Genomic DNA, 25,896 nt, shown 5'->3' with positions numbered 1-25,896 from the left:
AAAAGGCTAAACTATAAAATAAAGAAAAGCCATTAGGGGCTTTACTGTAAAAGGATACGGACGGACTAATTAGGTATAATTATCTAAAGATTATAATAACTTAGGAAGAACTAGAGAAAGTTTATAAGTTATTAGAGAGCTTTTAGGTATAAAGAATTCTAAAGGTATAGCTAGAAGATCCACAAATAGATATATATAAAAATTAAGAAATAAAGTATATCCTAAGAAGTATAGCAGAGCAATTTATAGAAGAATTCTATAAGGGATTAACTTAAGGACATAATAGAGCCGCGGGCTTAGTGTTAAGACTCTAAGAGGAATACATTATTAATAGAATTTAAAGGATAGCTAAGAAGGTTATAAAAGAATATCTAAATTGCTAAAGGAATAAACTAATAAGGCATAAGCTATATAGAGGGCTACAACCTATTAAAATACCAGAAAGACTATAGGAAGTTATATTATAGGACTTTATTATTAAGTTACTAAAGTTAAAAGACCCTATTACTAGACAAGATTATAATGTAATCTTAGTAATAGTAGATAAGCTTATAAAGTAGGGGTACTTTATAGCATATATAGAAGGAATCTTAGCGGAAGATATCGCTAGAATCTATATTAAAGAAGTATTTATAAGATATAGAGTACTAAGCAAAATTATATCGGATAGAGATCTAAGATTTATAGCAGCATTTTAGGAGGTATTCTTAGCGGAATAAGGAGTTTAAGCAGTAACTTTTACTATATATTACCTACAGACAGACGGTTAAACGGAAAGATTAAATTAGATACTAGAGCAGTATCTAAGGCACTATATTAATTATATACAGAATAATTAGGTATTATTATTACTAGTTATATAGTTTATATATAATGCAACACCTTAAGAAGAAATAGGTATATTACTATTTAAGGCAAATTACGGATATAAGCTAAGAATATTATTATCACTATAATAAGTAAAGAAAATAAGTAGTATAGCTAAAAAAAGAATAAAGATATTAATAAATCTTTATATAGACCTTATAGAATTAGTAAAGAAGGTATAAAAAAGAATAAAAAGGTATTATAATGCTAAGAGATCTAAGGGACCAAATCTTAAGGAGGGAGATAAAGTATAGCTACTATATAAAAATTTTAAAAGTTAATAACTAAGTAAGAAATTAGACTATGTTAAACTAGGACCTTTTAAAATTATATAAAGAATTTTACTAGTTACGTTTAAGTTAAACCTACCAGCTAGAATAAAGATCTACCCTATACAGTATATTATAATGCTAAAGCTAGTATATAGGAATATTAAGCTACTAGTTTATAAAGCAGACACGTATAGAGGATAAGAAGAAGATAAATAGCAAGTTTTAAAAATCGTTAGCTATAAGGACATTAACGACGAAATATAGTATAAGGTTAAGTAGATAGGCTACACTAAGACTACCTAAAAGCCACTAAAGAATTTAAAGAATACTATAGGAAAGGTATAGAAGTATTAGAAGAAATTAGGTTAGGCAGTATTAATAAAAAAGGATTACTAAAAAATAAGTTACCTAAGGGGGACCTAAAAAGAGCAGTTGCCGAATTACTTAGATCTATTTCCTTCTCTATTAAAAGAGAATTTATTCTTTTATTACTAAGTTCCTATAAACCCTATTTTATAAGTTTCTACTCCTTAGAATAAACCTTCTTATAAACCTTTTTAAGACAGATTAACTAAGCGGACGCCGTAAGATAAGACTTAAGGGCCCGTTGCTAAGCATTAGCAGCCTCTTATTTAGCATTATAAAAACAGCGTAACTCCGCTAGAGTAATAGACAGTTTATTATCTAGCCGCGTAGTAGTAGATTAAATATAAAACCCTAAAACAAATTAATTAGGGAACTAGATAACTATTAAGAGTAATAGGTTACGTATATTTAGTATTAGAGATAGAGCGAACGTTATAGGACAAATAAATATTCACTTTAGTGCACTTTAAGTAAGAGGACGGTTATCGTAAAGATAGGTTTGCTAGCGTAATATAGACTAACCCCTCTTTTAAACAATAAGAATATAAAGACGGCATAATTTTACTAAAAGATAATATTATAGCTATAGTGCAAATATAATAAGCAGTTAAAGAAAAAGAAATTACTTTAGGCATAATAAGTAACGATATTAACTAAATTAATTAGATAGATATTATACCTCTAGTAAATAACTTAAAGATATTAGGAATCTTTAAGGACGAAAATAAAGAGGAGGGAGATAGTATTATGGACGCTTTAAGTACGATGTTATAACTACTTAGGGAAGAGTTAGAAGAAGCTAGTTAGTTAATTTAGGTACGGTTTAGGATAGAACTAGTAGAGCTATATAATAAGGAATGGTAACTAAGGTTATATAATATAATCTATATAATTTATAGGATCTATATAATCCGCAATAGAGTAAATAGAGCATATATATAAGAAGGATTTTATAGGAGTACGGTTATATATTTAAGGACCCTTAATCCCTACCTAGATAGTTCCTTCCTTATAGTAATTCTTAGAATACAATTAGAGTTAATCTATTAGGCAACCACTCTACCAGTTATTATTACTTGTTAACCTCTATCCTTATATTACCTATATACCTAGCCTAATAACGAGCCTATTGTAGTTCTTGCTATAAGGTTCCGTTATAGGAAGTACCTAGTAAAGATATATTAGGCACTAGATAAGGCGAAATATAGAAATACTAAGTATATATATAGTTAGCACCTAGCAGAAATATAAAGCTAAGGGGACTTAATACTTTAACTAGGAAGATTCCTTATAGAAAAATACCTAGATAGATAATAGTAGTGGAAATGCTTAAAGAACACGTATTTATTGTTACGGACGCTTTAAGTACAATATTACAACTACTTAGAGAAGAGTCGGAAGAGGCTAGTTGGTTAATATAAGCACGGTCCAGGATAGAACCCGTAGAACCATATAATAAGGAATAGTAGCTAAAGTCATATAAGGTGCTACGTAAGGAACGCGAGGAACGGAGGGAACTTATATACCTTATGTATAAGACGTACATCACGTATAAGAAGGATTTCATAGGAGTATAGTTATATATTTAAGGACCCTTAGTCCCTACCTAGATAGTTCCTTCCTTATAGTAATTCTTAGAATACAATTAGAGTTAATCTATTGGGCAACCACTCCACTAGTTATTATTACGTTGTTAACTACTATCTTTACATTTCCTATACACCTAGCCCATTAACAGAACCTATTATAGTCCCTACTATAAGGTTCCGTTACATAATTACTACCTAGTTACGGTATTAAATATAGAAAGTCAAACAATATACCACCAAAAGCAGCCACCACAACGCCATTAACGGCGGCAACTACTTTAAGGTTAGAGGGTGACACTAGTATAGCGGATACTAACTCGCAACAACCTGTGACGGTAGGATAATTATAGGAAATAGTGGATTAATTAATAAAAAATAATATAGTACTTAAAAACAGACTTAATAGAATCGGAGTAGTAAAGGTTAAGTTACCATTAATTAAACAATTCTTAAGAGAAAGATTAAAGCTTAAAGGATTTCTAACGTAAATGCATTTTAAGGTTATGTAAGAAGGGGCTAAGTTAGCCATAATAATGGACTAAATAGCCTATATAGGACTATTCCTAATAGGTTAGGCACTTAAATAGTTTAAACCCTACTTAATAGAAATATAGACTAACGGAATAACTACTACTAATTAAGAGGTATAATTTGTGTTTTCTAGCTAGGTAGGATTCGTGGAATAATTAATATAGATATTTAGGGACCTAGAAGCAACGACTATAGTAAAGAGAAAGCTTTAGGACCTAATACAGTGAACTTTAGCAATTAAGTACATGATATAGTTTTAAATACTTATAATATAGGTCGAATGGAATAATAAGGCGCTTATGGTATAGTATAAATAAGGACTTAAGGCTAAAGTCTAGGACGTAATTATTCTAATAGAAGATACGGACACCCTAAAGGAATTAATAGATTAAGCGATTAAGATTAATAATATAATCTTCTAAAGGGAATAGGCTAAGAAAGGCTAGAATAGAGTTCTATAGTTATATAAGACACAAAGTACGCAATAACTAAAGCTAAGTTAAAAACTATAGTATGGCGCAGAGCTAATAGACCTAAGCGGTACTAAAGAAGCCCATAAGAGATGGAGTAAGAAACTATAGAAACCTAAAGGTTAAGGATCTAGTAATTATAGGACTAAGGAGTAAAGGCTAAACCAGGGATCTTAATAGTAGAAGACGTTTAGGCGGACTCTATAATAAAGTCAATGGTTTAGAGATAGAGCTTATATAAATTATGGAAAACAGGGTTACTTTATAAGGGATTGCAAAGATAGTTAAAGTCACTATATAATAAAGGGAACTAAACTAATAGTATATAATATATATATATAGAGGGACGATAGTATACCACGAGGAATAAAGGAATATTTAATTAAAAGTTTTACGTTTTATTATAATAACGTATACCAAATTTATAAAGACGCTAAGTATGGCGTAAGCTATTAGCTATAAGAGCTAGAGTTAAAAGGACTTAGAGGAACTAAAGAGTTAGATAAAGAATAAGATTAACTCTATAAGCTAGATTAAGATATTACAGTAATATACGGATAACGATTAGCAATAATAACAATAGAGTTAAAGTACTTATTAATTAACAGTGATAAAAATAGTAAAGGAACTAACTAGGGGTATCTAAACCTTAATAACGTAATAAAAGTAGAGACTAAAACCGCTATAGAGCAAGGTTTAGTAACGGGTATTATAATACCGTTAGACATAATGTCCATTACTTTATAAGATGGAAGAAGTAATATTTAGGGACAATTAAGCAAGCAAATAACTGCTAGTGCTAGCTTACCACTTAATAAAGGTAAAAGGCTAAAGGCTTAAAATTCTCATAAGGAGATAAGAGATGACTAAGATTCTTAAGATAAGATAAGTAAGATCTAGAACTCTTAAGACAAAACAAGGACACCAGTAAAGCCTAGTTAGACTAAGGCTAGAGCTAAGCTTAAGTTAGAAGCAAGCTTAGGATTAAAGAATCTAAAAGGTTAAGAATTTAGGGTATAAATTAGGACACCTGTAAGCAAAAGGTAAGGAGCTTCCTTATAGATTAGAGAATCTGCAGCGTAAATAGCGATTAGACTAGGAGATAGATATATAGACCTAGAAGACTTACTAGGGGAATATAGTGTTCAGCCTAAAGATTAAAAAGTTAATACTAAGATTAAGAAGCACGAAGACCTTAAGAATCTACTCGCAAGATGTAATATAAAGGAAACTATAGAGGAATTTAGGGCAAGAATTACCTTATAGTAAGAACAGAAACTAAATAAGAGGTCTAGTATATTAGGACGTATAAGGGATAAAGCGCTAGTATAAAGAATCACTAATAGGCCTAAAGTAGGCACACTAAGAGCTAAGTGGCTTATTAAACTAGAATAAGAAGAGGATCTAGGAATTCCTACTAGGTTTAAAGAACGATATACTAAAGGCTGTTATAACGCAGTAATAAAGAGATATTTCCTTATAGACGAGCCGTATACACTTAAGTAACTATACTAAAAGTGGTATAGACAACAACATAATAATAAGTGGGAGGATTTCTATATATGGTTAGACGAAAAAGTTGTCTAAGACCACCTAATTACAGAGAAGGCTATAACTTATATTAAGGGGGCCTTAATTATAACATTAAAGGATCTAGAGGAGTAATTAGAGGACTAGAGAAGCGAAAGACAAATCTTAGTACCCGTAAACAAAGTCGCAACGCTTAGATTAATACAAAAGAGGTTTAAACTTAAGGATAAAGATAAACCAAGAGTTAACCTAAGACATTAAGCACATTATATACTATTATGGATAGCATGTATAGATAATGTATATAATATGCATAGAGCACTAAAGAACAAAAATTAAAAGTATCTAATAAGGATATATTGGATGACGGACAAGGCGAAGTATTAAAACGCTAAGTATATGCATAGTTGGCACCTAGTAGAAGTTTAAGAATAAGGGGACTTAACACTATAACCAGGAAAATTCCTTACAGAAGAATGCCTAGACGGACAATAATGGTAGGAATGTCTAGAGAACACCTATCTATAGCATATTAAAGACAAAAAACGAATTAAGTATTAGCCTAAGTTAGACTAAGTATAAATAAGATCTAGTAGCTAGTAGTTAGGAAAAGTAGAGGCCTATAGGACCAGAGGGAGCTAGTAGTAGAGCCTTAGACCCTTAAAGGAATTTAAAAACAACACCTAAATTTATAAGTTAAATGGTAAGATTAACAGTTTAAGGCATTAATAGATAGTAGAGCAATAAGGAACTATATCTCGCTAGCAGCAGTTAAAAGAATAGGATTACTATACAGATAGAAGGAATGTTCTTACCTATTAGTGATAATTTTAGGAGATCCAATAACCTATAGAGGAGGCATTATTAATTTTAAAATAGGACCTATCTAACTAACCATTAAAGGAAGATAAGTTGAGATATCTTTTAATATATTACTATTAAGGAATAATAAGGCAGTATTAGAAATGCCTTAGTTATAGGAATATAATCCAAAGATCGATTAGGTTATAGGTTAGGTCGATATTAGAGATATATAACGCCATAAAATATAACAATAAGTTAAGTTAGTATAGTATTAAGTAGGAGCGACCTATAAAGAAACAGAAAAAGGGCTAAGCTATATACTAAAAAGATACCATAAGTATGGCAAAAAACTATGGTCACCTAAAAGCAAAAAGCTGTTAGAGTATATAGCATGGGACTATAAAATAGAATTAGAACTAGGAATAAGTCTAAGGTTCTTTCTAATCTATAAGCTCACTAAAAAAGAAGGTAGAGTATTAAAAGAGTTTGTTTAAGAAAACTTATAAAAGGGATATATTAAACCATTACAGTTATCAGCGGGCTATCTAGTACTATTCGTACTAAAGAAGAATAGCAAACTAAGACTATGTATCGACTATAGACAGTTAAACAGCATTACTAGAAAGGATAGATACCTTTTACCCTTAATTAGCAAAATCTAAGATAGGATAGGTAATGTATAAATCTTTATAAAAATAGATCTAAGATAGGCGTACTATTAGATTAGGATTAAGGAAGGCAATAAATAAAAGGCAGCCTTTAGGTTAAAGGAAGGACTATATAAACCATTAATTATATAATTCGGGCTTATAAACGCACTAGTAACGTTCTAGAAGCGTATTAACAATATATTAGGAGAACATTTAGATGAATTTATTATAGTATACCTTAATAATATTATTATCTACTTAATAAATAAGGAAGAATATAGAGAATACGTTAAATAGGTTTTAAAAAGACTATAGGAAGAACAGATATTAGTAGTAATTAAGAAGTGCGAGTTCTTCACTAGGAAAACCGACTTTGTTAAATTTATTATTAAACTAAGCTAACTTAGTATAGATCTAAAGAAGATCGAGGCTATAATAAATTGGTAAGAACTAGAGAACGTTACGTAGTTAAGATTATTCCTAGGGTTTTACAATTACTACAGAAGGTTTATAGCGCAATAGTTAAAGGATATTAAACTATTTACGCGATTAACGAAGAAAGAAGAACTATAGGCATAGGGAGAGGAATAACGAGAACTCTTTAAAAAAGTTAAAGGGTTGTTTACCTAGGAGCTAGTTCTTAAGATCTATTAACTGGGACTAGAGACGGTTATAGAAACAGATATATTAGACTTTATACTAGGAGTATATTTTATATAAAGGCATTTAGATAGATAGCATCTAGTAGTATATTATAGTCGGAAAATAACGCTACTAGAGTTAAACTATAACATCTATAATAAGGAGTTATTAGGTATAGTTATAGTACTAAAGGAATAGAGAGCATTCTTATAAGGCATAGAAAAACTATTTATAGTTAAAACGGATTATAAGAACCTAATAGAATTCCTAATAATAAAGGAACTTAACTAAAGATAGGTTAGATAGACAGAGATGCTTATAGAATACTATTTTAAGATTTAGTATACTAAGGGTATAGATAACACGCGAGCTAATGTGTTAAGTTAAAAGGCTAAACTATAAAATAATAATAAGCTATTAGGGGCTTTACTGCAAAAAGATATAGATAGACTAATAAGGTATAATTATCTAAAAATCGCAGTAACCTAAGAGAATAAGTAAAAAAAGGTCTATAAGATACTAAAAAGCTTTTAGGTATAAAGAATTCTAAAAGCATAGCTAAAAGACCTATAGTTAGATATATACGAAAATTAAGAAGTAAAGTATATCCTAAGAAGTATAGCAGAGTAGTTCATAGAGGACTTCTATAAGGAACTAACTTAAGGATATAATAGAGCTACAGGCTTAGTATTAAGACTCTAGGAGGAGTATATTATTAATAGAATCTAGAGGATAGCTAGAAAAGTCACTAAAGAGTATTTAGATTGCTAAAGGAATAAACTAATAAGGCATAAGCTGTATAGGGGGCTACAACCTATTAAAATACTAGAAAGACCATAAGAGGTTATATTATAGGACTTTATTATTAAGTTACTAAAGTTAAGAGATCCTATTACCGGATAAGATTATGACGTAATCCTAGTAATAGTAAACAAGCTTATAAAGTAGGGATACTTTATAGCCTATACAGAAGAAATCTTAGCGGAAGATATCGCTAGAATCTATATTAAAGAAGTGTTTATAAGACATAGGGTACTAAGTAAAATCATATTAGATAGAGATCTAAGATTTATAGCAGTATTCTAGGAAGTATTCTTAGCGGAATAAGGAGTTTAAGTAATAACTTCCACCGCATATTATCTATAGACAGACGGTTAAACGGAAAGATTAAACTAGATACTAGAGCAGTATCTAAGGCACTATATTAATTACGTATAAAACAATTAGGTATCGCTATTACTAGTTATATAGTTTGCATATAATATAATACTACAAAAAGGAATAGGCATATTACTATTTAAGGCGAATTATGGATACGAGCTAAGAATATTATTATTACTACGTTAAGTAAAGAGAACGAGTAGTAAAGCTAAGTAAAGAATAGAGACTTTAATAAATCTTTATATAAACCTTACAGAAATAGCTAAGGCGGTATAGCAAAGAATAAAAAAGTACTATAATGCTAAGAAATCTAAGGGACCAGATCTTAAGGAGGGAGATAAAGTATAGCTATTATACAAAAATTTTAAAAGTTAATAATTAAGCAAGAAGTTAGACTATATTAGACTAGGACCTTTTAAAATTATATAAAGGATTTTACCGGTTACGTTTAAGTTAAAACTACTAACTAAAATAAAGATCTACCCTATATAGCATATCGCGATACTAGAGCTGGTATATAGGAATATTAAGCCACTAGTTTATAAAGCAGATACGTATAAAGGTTAGAAAGAAGATAAATAGTAAGTTTTAAAGATTATTAGTTATAAGGACATCGATAATAAAATATAGTATAAGGTTAAGTAGATAGGCTATACTAAAACTACCTAGGAACCACTAGAGAATTTAAAGAATGCTATAGGAAAGGTATAGAAGTATCAGAAGAAAATAGGTTAGGCAACATTAATAAGGAAGAATCGTTAAAAAATAAGTTACTTAAGAGGAACCCAGGAAGAGCGACTGCTGAACTACTTAGAGTTGTTCCCCTTACCACAGGAGGAGAGTTAGTTCTCTTATTACCTAGTTTCTAAAGACCCTATTCTATAAGTTTCCACTCCTTAAAACGGACCTTCTTATATACCTTCTTAAGATAAAGTAAACGGGTAAACGCCGCAATATAAGCATCTAGGGCCTTTTATTCCGCATTCTAAGAACGCTTAAGCTTAGTAAGGGCCTGCGCTAAGTCACTATTAAGCTTTATAGTAGTAGGTTAAATATAAGACCTTATAACAAATTACTTAGGGAACTTAAAGACTATTAAGAGTTATAGGACGCGTACACTTAGCGTTAAAAGTAGAGCGAACATTACAAAACAATTAAACGTTTACTTTAGTGCACTTTAAATAAGAGGAAGGTTGCTAAAATAAAGGACTTGCTAACGCAATATATACTAACCCCTCTTTTAAGCAACGGGAATATAGAGATGGTATTATTTTACTAAGTAATAATATTATAGCAACAGTGCGAGCACAATGTTGCGCGTATAAAGAAGAAGAAGCTTTAGGTATTATAAGTAATAATATTAACTAAATTAATTAGACGGATATTATACCTCTAGTAAACAACTTAGAGATATTAGGTATCTTTAAGGACGAAGATAAAGAGGAGGGAGATAGTGTTACGGACGCTTTAAGTACAATATTACGACTACTTAGAGAAGAGTTAGAAGAGGCTAGTTAGTTAATATAAGCACGGTCTAGGATGGAACCCGTAGAACTATATAATAAGGAATAGTAGCTAAAGTCATATAAGGTGCTATATAAGGAACGCGAGAAATAGAGGGAACTTACGTACTTTACGTATAAGACGTATATTACGTATAAGAAGGATTTTATAGAAGTACAGTTATGTATTTAAGGACCCTTAGTCCCTACCTAGATAGTTCCTTCCTTATAGTAATTCTTAGAATACAATTAGAGTTAATCTATTAGGCAACTACTCTACCAGTTGTTATTACGTTATTAACTACTGTCTTTGCATTTTCTATACACCTAGCCCATTAACAGAACCCATCGTAGTCCCTACTACAAGGTTCCGTTACATTTATAGTATATTAAGGATAAAAAACAAACTAAGTATTAGCTAAAAGTGGACTAAGTATAAATAGGATTAAGTAGCTAGTAGTTAGGAAAAGTAAAGGCCTATAAAACTAAAGGGAACTAGTAGTAAAGCCTTAAACCCTTAAAGGAATTTAAGGATAATACCTAGACCTATAAGTTAAGTAGTAAGATTAATAGTTTAAAGCACTAATAGATAGTGGAGTAATAAGGAACTATATATTACTAGCAGTAGTTAAAAAAAATAGGGTTACTATATAGAAAAAAAGAATACCCTTACTTATTAGTAATAATTTTAGGAGATCTAATAGCCTATAAGGAGGCATTATTAACCTTAAAATAGGACCTATTTAGCTAACTATTAAAGGAAGATAAATTAAGATATCTTTTAATATATTACTATTAGGGAATAATAAGGTAGTACTAGGAATGCTTTAATTATAGGAATACAATCTAAGGATTAATTAAATTATAGGTTAAGTTAATATTAGAGATACTTAACGCCGTAAAATATAATAATAAGCTAAGTTAGTATAGTACTAAGTAGGAGTAACCTATAAAGAAATAGAGAAAGGATTAAGTTATATACTAAAGAGATACTATAAGTATAGTAAGAAACTATAGTTACTAAAAAGTAAAAAGCTGTTAAAGTATATAGTATAGGACTATAAGATAGAATTAAAACTAGGAATAAGTCTAAGGTTCTTTTTAATCTATAAGCTTATTAAAGAAGAAGGTAAAGCATTAAAAGAGTTTATCTAAGAAAACTTATAAAAAGGATATATTAGACTATTGTAGTTATTAGTAGGTTATCTAGTACTATTTATACTAAAAAAAAATAGTAAACTAAGGCTGTATATTAACTATAGATAGTTAAATAGTATTACTAAAAAGGATAGATATTCTTTACCCTTAATTAGCAAAATTTAAGATAAAATAGGTAATGTGTAAATCTTTATAAAGATAGATTTAAGATAGGCGTACTATTAGATTAGGATTAAGGAAGGTAATAAATAAAAAGCAGCCTTTAAGTTAAAGGAAGAACTATATAAACTATTAGTTATATAATTTAGGCTTATAAACGCACTAGCAATATTCTAAAAGCGTATTAATAATATATTAGGAGAGCACTTAGATAAATTTATTATAGTATATCTTAATAATATTATTATCTACTTAATAAATAAAAAAGAGTATGGAGAATATATTAAATAGGTCTTAAAGAAACTATAAGAAGAATAGATACTAGTAGTAATTAAAAAATATAAGTTCTTTACTAGGAAAACCAATTTTATTAGATTTATTATTAAACTAGGCTAATTTAGTATAGATTTAAAGAAGATTAAGGCTATAGTAAATTAGTAGGAATTAAAGAATATTATATAGTTAAGATTATTCTTAGGATTTTATAACTACTATAAACGGTTTATAGCGCAATAGTTAAAGGATATTAAACTATTTATATAATTAATAAAAAAAAAGAACTATAGGTATAGGGAAAGGAATAGTAAAAATTATTTAAAAAAGTTAAAGAATTATTTACCTAGAAGCCAGTTCTTAAAATCTATTAACTAGGACTAAAGATGGTTATAAAAATAGATATATTAGACTTTATACTAGGGGTATACTTTATATAGAAATATTAAAATAGATAGCACCTAGTAGCATACTATAGTTGGAAGATAATACTATTAGAGTTAAACTATAACATCTATAATAAAGAGTTATTAGGTATAGTTATAGTATTAAAAAAATAAAGAATATTCTTATAAGGTATAGAGAAACTATTTATAGTTAAAATAAATTATAAAAACTTAATAGGATTCCTAATAATAAAGGAACTTAACTAAAAATAGGTTAGATAGGCAGAGATGCTTATAGAATACTATTTTAAGATTTAATATACTAAGGGTATAGATAATATATAAGCAGATACTCTAAGTTAGAAGGCTAAACTATAAAATAATAAAAAGCTATTAGGGGCTTTACTATAAAAAGATATAGATAGACTAATTAGATATAATTATCTAAAAATTATAATAACTTAAAAGGAACTAAATAGAGTTTATAAGTTACTAAAAAGCTTTTAGGTATAAAGAATTTTAAAAATATAGCTAGAAGATTTATAGATAGATATATATAAAAATTAAAAAGTAAAGTATATTCTAAGAAGTATAGCAGAACACTTTATAGAAGATTTCTATAAGGGATTAACTTAAGGATATAATAGAGCTATAGGCTTAGTGTTAAGACTCTAAGAGGAGTATATTATTAATAGAATTTAGGGCTTAGCGCGAAAAGTTACTAAAGAATATTTAAATTACTAAAGGAATAAACTAATAAGGTATAAGCTATATAGAAGGCTATAACTTATTAAAATACTAGAGAGACTATAGGAGGTTATATTATAGGACTTTATTATTAAGTTATTAAAGTTAAGAGACCCTATTACTGGATAAGATTATAATATAATTTTAGTAATAGTAGATAAGCTTATAAAGTAGGGATACTTTATAACATATATAGAAGAAATATTAGTAGAAGATATCGCTAGAATTTATGTTAAAGAAGTATTTATAAAATATAGAGTATTAAGTAAGATTATATTAGATAGAGATTTAAGATTTATAGTAATATTTTAGGAAGTATTTTTAGCAGAATAAGGAGTTAGAGTAGCAACTTCTACTATATATTATTTGTAGACAGATAGTTAAATAAAAAGATTAAATTAGACACTAGAGTAGTATTTAAGGCACTATATTAATCACGTATAGAATAATTAGGTATTATTATTACTAATTATATAGTTTATATATAATATAACACTATAAGAAGGAATAGGTATATTACTATTTAAGGCAAATTATACATACAAGCTAAGAATATCGTTATTACTATAATAAGTAAAGAAAGTAAGTAGTATAGCTAAAGATGTTACGGACGCTTTAAGTATAATATTATAACTACTTAGGGAAGAGTCGGAAGAAGCTAGTTAGTTAATTTAGGCACGGTTTAGAATAGAGCTAGTAAAACTATATAATAAAGAATAGTAACTAAGGTTATATAATATAATCTATATAATCTATAGGATCTATAGGATCTATAATAGAGTAGATAGAGCATACGTATATTATATATAAGAAGGATTTTATAGAAGTATGGTTATATATTTAAGGACCCTTAGTCCCTACCTAGATAGTTCCTTCCTTATAGTAATTCTTAGAATACAATTAGAGTTAATCTATTAGGCAACCACTCCACCAGTTATTATTACGTTGTTAACTTAATTTGCATTACTGTTGGAACATTAATTACGTGACGTAGTTACGGGACTACAAAGCGAGACTAACTGTCTGACCTTAGAGCAACCCCTTTCTTCTAGACAACAATTAACTACCAACTTCAATACCGTATACGTACCACTACAAGTAATATTTATGCACGTTGATAAAGAGAGTTATACTAATGCTGATTAGTAGACGTACAGATTAGGAAATATGTAATAGCTAGCGCTTAAGAAGTAGTACTAAAAATAGTTCACGATCGCCTAGTTCTTATCTGTTTTATCGAAGGAGAAAGCTATATTACCCTTAAAGCTCAAGACCACGTATTAACTTAACTACTAACGCGTTAGATCGCCTAAAGAATTATATCTTTATTTAAAGAAGATTACGACCTCCCTTAAGCTTAAGAGAATTTATACTAGCTTTATAGCTAATATAACAGATCACTAAGAGAATAGTAATCTTGCTAAGAATACTTTATAGGCCCAACGGCTATAGAGAATATATATACTACCCTTAACCTTAACCTTAATCTTAACCTTAACCTTAACCCTTAACCTTAACCTTAACCTCAAACCTTAAATCTTAAACCTTAAACCTTTATAACCTCTACCTAAACGCATACTACTTTACACTACGATAGAGTGATAAGAAAAGATATTAAAGCATGGTAATAGAATTACTGCTACTATAGCTTCTAAAGATAAGCTAGGAGACTACGTAGTAATAAAGGTCTATGTACATATATAGGAGAACTTTATAGACTATATACTATAGATAGTATTTAAGGAGGAATTTAAAGGCTTTACTACTGAGGATTTTAAACGTATCCCTTAACCCGTTGATTTGGGTCCTACGGTTATCGATAAGGGACCAGCCAATCGGAGAATCCGGTTTAATGCAGGTGCCCAGTCAAATCCAGTAGCGAATTCTCTAAGGACCCTAACGGGTTAAGGGATACAAACCGATATAAGAGTAAAGTTACGCATCTATCTACTTAAGAGAGGAGTGTATATCGGAAAGTATAATAACAGATATTTAATCTTAAAAGCACTATTTAACCTCTTTTAAGAAGAAGAGTTTTACAAATAGACGGATAAAGAGATTGGTTTAGCCCTTAATGATATTAAGCTAATAATTACTGTGGCTTTATAAGACCGACTTAATTTAACCTTAGATAAGCTTACTATAGCTCTACTGGCGTTAACACCTTTTTATAGTCCCTTACTAGCTATATAAGCATTACTAGCTCTTTTACTAGCTATTCTAACTACTATACCGCTAACTACTCTAATCGCTGTACTACTAGCTACTCCGATTACTATACCGCCAGCTACTTCAATCGCTACCCCTACTACCCTTACTACCCCTCCTAGTCCTTAATCCTCCAATTATAACTAAATCCACACTCTTATTAACTAATTGCTATAGTCGCAGTAACTATAGCAGCCGCAACAGCTACCTATATATACACTATCTAAACTAGTCGTGCCTAGTGTAGAGTAAGGACCTAGGCAAGGGCCTAGATATAGCAAGAAGGTGGCTATAATTATAAAGATCTATATAGACAACTAAAAGTACGATAGAGTTAGTAACAGCTTTAACTTTAAGTTAACCATCTTCTACAACATCTATAAGAGATCTAGCTTGCCACTAGAAGGCTATATAGTAGCATTCCCTAGTATGCTAAAAGGGCTTACTTAGGACTACTACTATAATAGTAACCTTAAGTCAAGACCTTTTACGGAAGCCTATAACCACATATAATAGTTCTTTAAAGGGCCAGAATACTACTGTAAGAACCTTATAGAGTGGAATAGTATAACCCTTTAAGGAGTTATAGACGAGAACCCTAATAAGTTAATCTATTAGAACTTCTAACTGCTTATAAACAAGCTACTAAAATAACGTTATAGACTATACCTAGACTTCTATATAAACCGCATTCTTATAAATAAGCTAGTTACTGCTTACCAGGGAGTACCAGTATGCCGTATTACTGTCTCTAACCCTTTAAAAGACCTCTCTTAGTTAATTAGTAAACTATAATCCTCTATTATTACGTGGGAAAAAGAATACCCCCCATAGGCCTTAATAAGATCGTCTTACTAAGCTTTTTTTTATAGATTGATGCTACTACCGAAATAACTAGAATTAAGACCGAAACACCAACCGCTACAGTAGTAATCGCCCCTATAGAACTAACGGTAGACTAAAGGCCAAGTGCTATATCTGTAAGAAGGAGGACTGCCATTCATAGAAATATATAAAGGAGGAGCGTAATTGGTCTAGAGACAATTATAAGAAACGCTTTACTAATATCAAGGGCCGTAATAAGGGTAACTTTAATAACTACTTTAAGCAATATGTCGCTGCTTGCGAAAAAGATAAAGATAATAATTTAGACTTTAAAGCCTATATATAAGACGCTAAAGACGCTAATAACTTTGGGAACGATGCCGGAGAACCTAATAATAGTTCTGCCTATATTACCACCTTTGGAACACTTACTACGGAGGAAGTAACCTCTATAAGCGTAGAGCTAGCCAATAAGGCTTATATACACTTGCTTATGGCTTTAGAACTTACTATAGAGTCTACTATAGAACCTTATATAGAGACTAACCTATTTGCCTATAGTATGGCTATAACCACAGCGTTATAATACACCTTAACGGTCTTTATGGGAATTATAATTAATATGGGTGCTTCGCATAAGTCTACGGCTGGCTATAGCCAATTCTAAGCTTTATAGGCCGTAGATAAGTCCGTAAGTCTTAACACGTTAACTAAGGGTTAAGTAACTATCTAATTCGGAATCGGAGCATCTACGTCTATTAGAACTATAGACGTTAACAGCCCTATAGGCAAGGTATAATTCTATATCATTAAAGTAGATACCCCTTTCCTACTTTGCTTAGCAGATATAGATAGACTTTATATTAAATACGATAACCTAAAGGACGTTATTATCACTCGCACTAAAAGGGTGCCAGTAGTTAGACAATTTGGTTACCTATTTCTCTTATAGAGCTTCTCCTTACAGTCCTATTTAGTTAAGTCTTTTAATACAAACCCTTGCTACTTAACTAACGTAGAACTACAACGTCTATACCGTTAATTTGGTCACCCGTTAGTTAATAGACTATAAAAGCTTCTTAATAAGGCTAGCTACGGCTATAACACTACTAGATCCGCTATTAAAGAGCTAACTAGACTCTGCCACTATTACTAGAAGTATAGTAGATCTCCAGGTAGATTTCGCTTCACCCTATAAGACAACGTTAATTTTAATTATAATATCATCGTCGACATTATGTATATTAGCGGCTCCCCCCTACTATACGTAGTTAATAAAGCAACTCGATTTTAAGCTGGCAGATAGTTATAAGATATCAGCGCTAAGCACACTTAGGATATTCTACAGATGTGCTAAATTAATAGCTATTTAGGACCATTAAACCTAATTACTATAAACGCCGGGAAGAACTTTGTTAGTAAGGAGTTTAAGCACTACGCTGCCACTATAGGAGTAACTATAAAGTCGGTTTCAGTTAAATTACACAATTCCATTAGAATGGTAGAGCGCTACCACGGTCCGCTACAACGAGCCTACTAAATTATTACGACTAAAATCCCTGAAATTAGTAAGGAGATGGCCCTATAAATGGCCTTTAAAGCTATTAATAACACGGCTGACCTAAAAGGCTTAATCCCTATACTCCTAGTCTTCGGAGCCTACCCCCAAATAGTTAAATCGGATGCGCTATTACCTTTAGTTATATAGCGAGCTGCGGCTATTAAGAAAGTAATAGTGGAAATCTAGAAGCTATAAGCTGAACAATAGATTACTAATACTCTTAATATACAAAACGGACTACGAACTAACGCCATTCACGGCCTCCCACCTAGTTCGCCTGTCTTAGTCTAGAGAGAAGGTAATACTAGCCAGAGTGGTTATTGGGATAGGCTATATACGCTACTTACTATTAACGGTAAGACCTACACCGTAAAGCTACCGAATGGGCCTACGACCTTCCGCTTTATAGTTATAAAACCTTACCTACTGGACCTATAAGACCTAGTCGAACTATAAGAGCCTATTAAATTAGCTAAACTAGTACCTTTATTAGCTAAACCTTAATCGTTACCTAAAGCCGAACTACAGCTACTACCAAAGCGAGGCAGAGGTTGCCCCTATAAATACCTATTACTTACGGCCGTCGCAGACACGGCTACTATAGACGCTATAATAGATATAGGTGCTTTTACGGGTGATATTGTAGATATTGCTAATATCGCTATCTACTTATAGAACGATGATAATACCTAATTTAGTGCTTTATAACAAAAGGAGGTCATAGGCCTACTTAAGAAAGGCGTCTTTAAAATTATTAAGCTACACGATATGCCAAAGGGGGTTAGACTCTTTAACTTACGGTTTATCAACAAGATTAAAAATAAGGGAACCGATAGAGCCTTTAAGAAATTACGACTTATTATATAGGCCTATAATAATTTGGAGAAAGAGCTAGTTCTTACTTAGTTATTAACAATTTAACGGGTTAGCTAGCGGCTGATTCTCTATATTGCTGCTATACTACTATAGACATAACTCTACCTCCGAGACATCTTATAAGCCTACGTTTAGTCCACTATAAACCTAAACCACGAGTTCTATATATAACTACCACACAAGCTAAATAAATAATTGGGAATTAATACGGACTCCGTTCTAAAGGTTATAAAGCTACTTTACAAAGTATCTAAAGCTAGAAACTACTAGTTTAAGACCTACTATTTATACTACGTTAATTAGCTACGAATGGACCAGTCCACGTATAACCCTTGCTTGCTCTATAGTAATAAGCCTTTTAGAATTATTGGCCTATAGACTAATAATACACTATTTCTTGCAGATAATACCTTTATAGAGGCTAAACAAAGTAAACTATATAAGGCTAAATTTATAGCTAAGGAGTAAGAGTAATTAACTACTAATATACTAATTAAGTTTAATAGAGGACTTATTTAATTAATATAAGATAGGAGTATTACGCTGACGTAAAAGCGCTAGTATAAGAACCTTAGTGTGGTTAATACTACGCTAGTAGATAGCACTAGCTCTAGAGGAATTACGCGTGGTCTGCTTACGCTAAAGGACTAGTATATCGCTTAACGCGCCAGAGGAGCCTATATTGCCTTAGTCTGTTAGCTAGAGGCCTTATTTAACCTATCCTTTACTACCTAGGTAATTAACCCAGTTAAAGATAATATAAAGAGTTTTAATAAGCGATTAAGCTGGTAGATTAAGAACGTAAATAGAGGCCTAAAGTTTATTAAGCTAGATATTAATACCTTATAACTCCTAGTATTTATAAACACTTCCTTCGCCAATAATAAGGACTTATCTTCGTAAATTAGCTATATACTTATACTAGTAGACGCCTTAAATAAGGCAAATATCGTTTATTAGTCCTTAATTAAGTGCAAAAGAGTTACTAGGAGTGTATTAGCCTTAGAGTTATACGGCATAGCGTATGGTTTTAATATAGGCGCTATAATTAAATCCATACTAGACAAGGTCTTATAGGTTAACTTACTACTCGTTCTCTATACTAATTTAAAGTCTTATACAACTGTCTTATCCGACTAGAAACTATATAAGAGAAACGCTTAATAATTAATATAATGTGCCTTCGCCAAGCTTATAAACAAAAATAGATTACTAAAGTTAAGTAGATTAATAGAGATACTAACCCTGCGGACGCTATAATAAAGGGTAAGCCCTATACGGCACTATTATAGCTTATTAACACGAATCAAGTTAAATTACGGGCCGTAGGGTGGGTTAAGCGAACGGATTTAACTTTGGTTTAGTGTCGGCGCTAGTACTAAGTAAGCCAATAGCGATTTTCCATCCCGGGGATAAAGTTAGGTTCGGTAGAATTTGGCAGAATTCGGTAACATGGCAGAATTTAGCAGAATTCGGTATTATGGCAGAATTTGGCAGAATTCGGTAATATGGCAGAATTTGGCAGAATTTGGTAATATAGCAGAATTTAGTAGAAAGTCGCTATTGCGTATACGTTACGAGTAGTCTAGAAGACTTAACTTTAGAGTATAGATTAGCCTTCTTTTTAGAGTTGCTCTAGTGTCGGAACATTAATTATGTGACGTAGTCACGGGACTATAAAGCAAGACTAACTGTCTGACCTTAGAGCAACCCCTTTTTTCTAAACAACAATTAACTACCAACTTTAACACCGCATACGTACCACTATAAGTGATATTCGTGCACGTTAATAAAGAGAGTTATACTAACAATTACCTATATACCTAGCCCATTAACGAGCCTACCGTAGTACTTGCTATAAGGTTCCGTTATAAAAGAAAGAATAAAGACGTTAATAAATCTTTATATAGACCTTATAGAATTAGTAAAAAAGGTATAAAAAAGAATAAAAAAGTACTATAATACTAAGAGATCTAAGGGACTAGATCTTAAGGAGGAAAATAAAGTATAGCTACTATATAAAAATTTTAAGAGTTAACGACTAAGTAAGAAGTTAAACTATATTAGACTAGGACCTTTTAAAATTAAGTAAAGAATTTTACTAGTTATATATAAGTTAAACCTACTAGCTAAAATAAAGATCTACCCTATATAATATATCGCGATACTAAAGCTAGTATATAAAAATATTAAGCTACTAGTTTATAAAGCAGATATATATAAAGGATAGAAAGAAGATAAATAGTAAGTTTTAAAGGCTATTAGTTATAAGGATATTAATAATAAAATATAGTATAAGGTAAAGTAGATAGGCTATAATAAGACTACCTAGGAGCTACTAAAAAGTCTAAAAAATGCTATAGAAAAGGTATAGGAATATTAAAAGAGATTAGGTTAGGTAGTATTAATAAAAAAGAATTGCTAAAAAATAAGTTACCTAAGGGGGACCTAAGAAGAGTAGTTGCTAAACTATTTAGATATATTTCCTTCTTAAATAGAAGAGAATCCGTTTTTTTATTACTAAGTTCCTATAAACCCTATTTTATAAGTTTCTATTCTTTAAAATAGACCTTTTTATAAACCTTTTTAAGATAGATTAACTAAGCGGACGCTATAAGATAAGACTTAAGGGCCCGTTACTAAGTATTAGCGGCCTTCTATTTAGTATAATAAAAATAATATAACTCTGCTAAAGCAATAGATAGCTTATTATTTAGCTATATAGCAGTACATTAAATATAAGACCCTAAAATAAATTAACTAGGGAACTAGATAACTATTAAGAGTAATAAGTCGCATATATTTAGTATTAAAGATAAAGTAAATATTATAGGATAAATAAATATTCGCTTTAGTATACTTTAAATAAAAGGACGGTTATTATAAAGATAGGTTTACTAACGCAATATAAACTAACCCCTCTTTTAAATGGCGAGAATATAAAGAGAGTATAATTTTACTAAAAGATAATATTATAGCAATAGTGCGAAGATAATAAGCAGTTAAGGAAGAAAAAATTGCTTTAGGTATAATAAGTAATAATATTAACTAAATTAATTAGATGGATATTATACCTCTAGTAAATAACTTAGAGATAATAAGAATCTTTAAGGATAAAGATAAAAAGGAGGGAGATAGTGTTATGGACGCTTTACGTATAATATTATAACTACTTAAAGAGGGGTTAGAAGAAGCTAGTTAATTAATTTAGGTATAGTCTAAAATAGAGCCGATAGAGCTATATAATAAGGAATAGTAACTAAGGTTATATAATATAATTTATATAATCTATAGAATCTATAGAATCTATAATAGAGTAAATAGAGTATACGTATATTATATATAAGAAGGATTTTATAGAAGTACGGTTGTATATTTAAGGACCCTTAGTCCCTACCTAGATAGTTCCTTCCTTATAGTAATTCTTAGAATATAATTAGAGTTAATCTATTAGGCAACTACTCCACCAGTTATTATTACGTTATTAACTTTAATTTATATCACCTATATACCTAGCCTAATAACGAGCCCATTGTAGTACTTACTATAAGGTTCCGTTATAAAATTAGTTTAGGGAGTTACATAAGACTTACTAAATTATATAAAGGAATTAGTGGCCCCTCTTTTACTAGTTAATTAATATAGTCTATATAAATGTATATAGATTATATTAATTAACTATAAAAGGAAAGCTCCTTACGCACCTATAGTTTAGGATAGAGCTTTATTATAAGCTTTTAGACTATTCTAGTAAGGCAAAGCTACAGGGCTTACGGATTAGACTTAGTGTAAAACGAGTATTTGCGCCTAAATTATAGCATTTACACTATTGGGAAAGCCGTCCTAAACAAGGTAATTGCGCGTGGTGTTTATACGAATTAAGGTGTAAAAAGGTCCTAGGGAAGGAGGTAAAGGGTAAGGTAAAACGGTTAAGAGGAGGGTGTATATTCTGTAATATGTCCCTCTATAAGGAGGGGCATTATTAAGAGCGCTTTTATTCTAATAATACTAATTGCTAGTAATATATTATGTAATATGCATTGAAGCGATGCCACTTGACCCCTAGAACCCCCCCTTGCTAGCGTGAGGTTTTGGCTGCCAGACGAAGGGATAGGCCTTTAGTGGTAATAATTTAGGTAAGAGTGCACGCCACATAGGGAAGCCGAAGCCACTAAATTGTTAAGATCTACCACCTTATTTCCGGATACTATTTTAGGAGTTAAGCTTAATGTTATGCGTTAATGTATTGCCTCCTTGCATTGCCTTATTACCTTATTTTTACCTTCGCCAATTTAATAAAGGCCTTTATTTTAATAAGTTAATTGTTATATAGAGGAAGAAATAGCTTTGTAAATAATACATGTGACGGTACACGGACCACATTGTATATATCTTCTTGAGCGATTAAGCTCCAAATTCTTCCTTAACGGCCTTTTATATATATTCCGCGCCACACCTAGTTAATAATCTAATAATAATCAATTTATAAATATAACTCCTATTGCCTTTAAAAACGCGTCAAAGCTTTGGTAATTAATAAATAATGCCGGATAAAGCTCTGGCAGAGGCTTTCACGTATTGCGAAATTAAGTCTAATTTAAATGGAGCCTCTACTGGGTCAGGCTTCTGCACAAGCCAGAATTGAAATATATGGCCAGTGGTACAGGGTTAACGATGAGGTTACACAGAAGGCGAAGGCCCGTACAAAGTCGATGAGGGTGATAAGAGCGATGAGGATGATGAGGGCGATGAGGAAGACACTGTGAAATATGTATCTTCGTTCCACAAAAGTGCATTCAGCCCAGACCAAAATATTTGTTGGGATCTATTCGCATGTGTGGCTCTGAGACCTTGGATAGGGTACTTTGGTCGGACGGTAATTTTCTTCAGGGATTTTGCCACTGTGCTGGCAATAAATTTAAGGTTAAATTGGACTGGAGCATATCTGTAGCAGCTTCTGTCATACCCATATCTTTCTATACATAGGATATGATCGTACCTTGTCCTTAAATGTAGGCCAAGAATAGTCAGGACAATTCGCTAGACGCCCTCTCTCAGTGCCTCCACGTGCTTGCTCAGACGTAAATCCATCTAACCAAACCTCATCAGCATCCTTCCCTTTAAACACCCCTTCGCCATCTTTCAATTCAAGTATCTCCCATTCCTTTATGACCTCAACATCTTCCTCTTGATATATACCGTCCATTCTTGAAGTCCACACATATTTAACCTTATTTGCATTCCGAGCGTCGGGTGACGGAGGGCCGTCGTCACCTTTAGCACTTTTTTCGTAGCCCAGACGTCTGTAATGGACTGCTTTCTCTGGAATGCTGCCGAGACCTCCATCAATATCGGAAAACCAGCCATGAATGTCGCAGGTATGAAGTCGGCGTAGTTTCGAGAATATTTGAGCGCCAAGCTCACAGACAGGATCAAAATGCTCATCGCAGTCTAACGTTAGACCTTCCCCGTTTATCTCCAGGTAGAGTTCCTCTAGAGACTGAGGAAGTGCTACGATAAATTGGAGTAAGTGCTATGGTTCAAGTCAGATCAAAAACAATTCATCTCTTAAGAAGCTCGTGCTTACCGATCTGTATGAGCCAAAGTCAAGTCTTCCATCATTGTCATAGGGACCATTATTATTATCCCCATCTCCCATTCGAAGAAATTTGAGACTTTCCCAAGACTGAAACAGTTTGCCAATATCGGCTGAAAATGGGCATTTAATGCTCTCGACAGAGAAACGTTCAATTGAGAACTTGGGACTCGAGAGTTTGGTCGTAAGTGCATAGAAAAAGTCATAAGGTGTCATTCCTTCGCCTTGTCCACCTTCCATAGTCGAGATTAAACGTAGCTCTTTCAAATCTGGAAGCATTTCACAGACTTTCAGGACAAATTCCAAATTTCCTCTCGACCAAGGCCCATAACTCAAGGGAATAGCGACGGATTTCAATGATTGTCTGTCTTTCAATGAAGTCGAGAAAGTTTATCTCGATGGTCCCTTGTTCGCTTGAGCCGTACCAACATCGAAATCCAAAGTGTCGTAGATGCGGTAGTGTCGTTGGCCTTTCGTTAGGCACTAATCGATATTGCCGAGCTCTCTCTGGCGCCACTGCTGGTAACTCAGATTGGCCTTCTCTATTAGAAAACCCGACATCCAGCGAAGTCAGAGCTGGGCATGTATTTTCAACAACATTAACGATATAATCGGCAGCAGGCCACGCACTGCCGAACGTTCGAAAATAGCTGGTTGGCATTTCCCATTTAAGGGAGGTGAGGGAAGTGGGACTCATGGCCCAGATGTGCTGCTCTGGATGAATTCCATGGATGGTTAAGTCGGCAAGTTGAGTGTATGACTGCAGATCGGCAACGATCTGAACAGCAAGTTGGTTGGGCGTGAGGGATGCTTGAGTGAGAGATATCATATTTTGAGCTGCTTTAACGAGCACGGCGTTGTCGGTGTCCATAGTCGCATCATAAAATTCCCATGAATCATCATTCTTGAAACTTCGTACGAGAGACCCCAGTTTTGGATTGCTGGAATGGTTATCAGCTTGGAAATGAAGCGATAGAAATGCACACACTCAGAGATGGATCGAAGCAGCTGAAGCTGTCGCTGTACGCTTTTCTCGTTGTCATCTTCATCCCCCCTGTCTGCAATGCTTAGGTCGACACGGTTATAAAGTGATGGAGCAGCGACATGCCAAAGTGCACGACGAGAAAGACTACAGTTCCGAAGGTTGACGAGACGTGGGCGTAGTAGGGTCGTAATCTCGCGAAGTATCTGTCTTGGCATTGAATTCAACACCGCCATGTTTGTCTGTGTTGTAGTCTGTTTGAACGAATGACATCCGATTCCTCGCACGAGACTGGTCGAGTTCTCCCAATTAGGCAACGTTATTCCGGCGGAGGTATTGTGACCAATCCGGAAGAGCTCGTTGGATGTTAGCGCACTTGAAAGACACTTCGGAATGACGATTGGGCTCGGCGTGGCCACGGAAAACCTCGGCGTGGTCAGAACTTCGAGTTTAACTTTCTGACGGGGTGCAGCTCGCAGGGGTCATGGAAAAGTTGAACGGGGGGGGTCGGCGAAAGCTCAGACCGTAGAATCAATTAGCGGACTTACGTATATCCGCAAGCGGATTGCTAACCTTTTTTGTCAAAAAGTTGATTCTATGGAATCCTTGCGGGTGACTAGATTTTGGGGTTGTAATGCCTTATAGGCTGTTGACTTTGTATTTCTTTTATTCTGGGTAAACCATATGTGTTTGATGAAAAGGTGTATTTGCGGATTTGGTTTCTGACAGCCTGAATCTCTC

The 25,896-nt window shown here is 32.3% G+C and overlaps 1 protein-coding gene across 1 annotated transcript; it reads right to left on the bottom strand.

Moving 5' to 3' along the window:
- Window positions 1–23,402: 23,402 nt before the first annotated feature.
- On the bottom strand, window positions 23,403–25,391 carry K441DRAFT_682864 (uncharacterized protein; the record flags this gene model as incomplete). Its single annotated transcript, XM_067651627.1, has 5 exons — window positions 23,403–23,483; window positions 23,577–24,110; window positions 24,165–24,406; window positions 24,462–25,114; window positions 25,162–25,391. The coding sequence occupies 5 exons, from the start codon at window positions 25,389–25,391 to the stop codon at window positions 23,403–23,405; spliced, it is 1,740 nt and encodes a 579-aa protein (XP_067496620.1).
- Window positions 25,392–25,896: the final 505 nt, after the last annotated feature.

The sequence above is a fragment of the Cenococcum geophilum genome (assembly GCF_001692895.1).
Source record: "Cenococcum geophilum 1.58 unplaced genomic scaffold K441scaffold_94, whole genome shotgun sequence".
Classification (NCBI taxonomy): Eukaryota; Fungi; Ascomycota; class Dothideomycetes; order Gloniales; family Gloniaceae; genus Cenococcum; species Cenococcum geophilum.
This window is presented reverse-complemented; position numbering and strand designations above follow the sequence as displayed.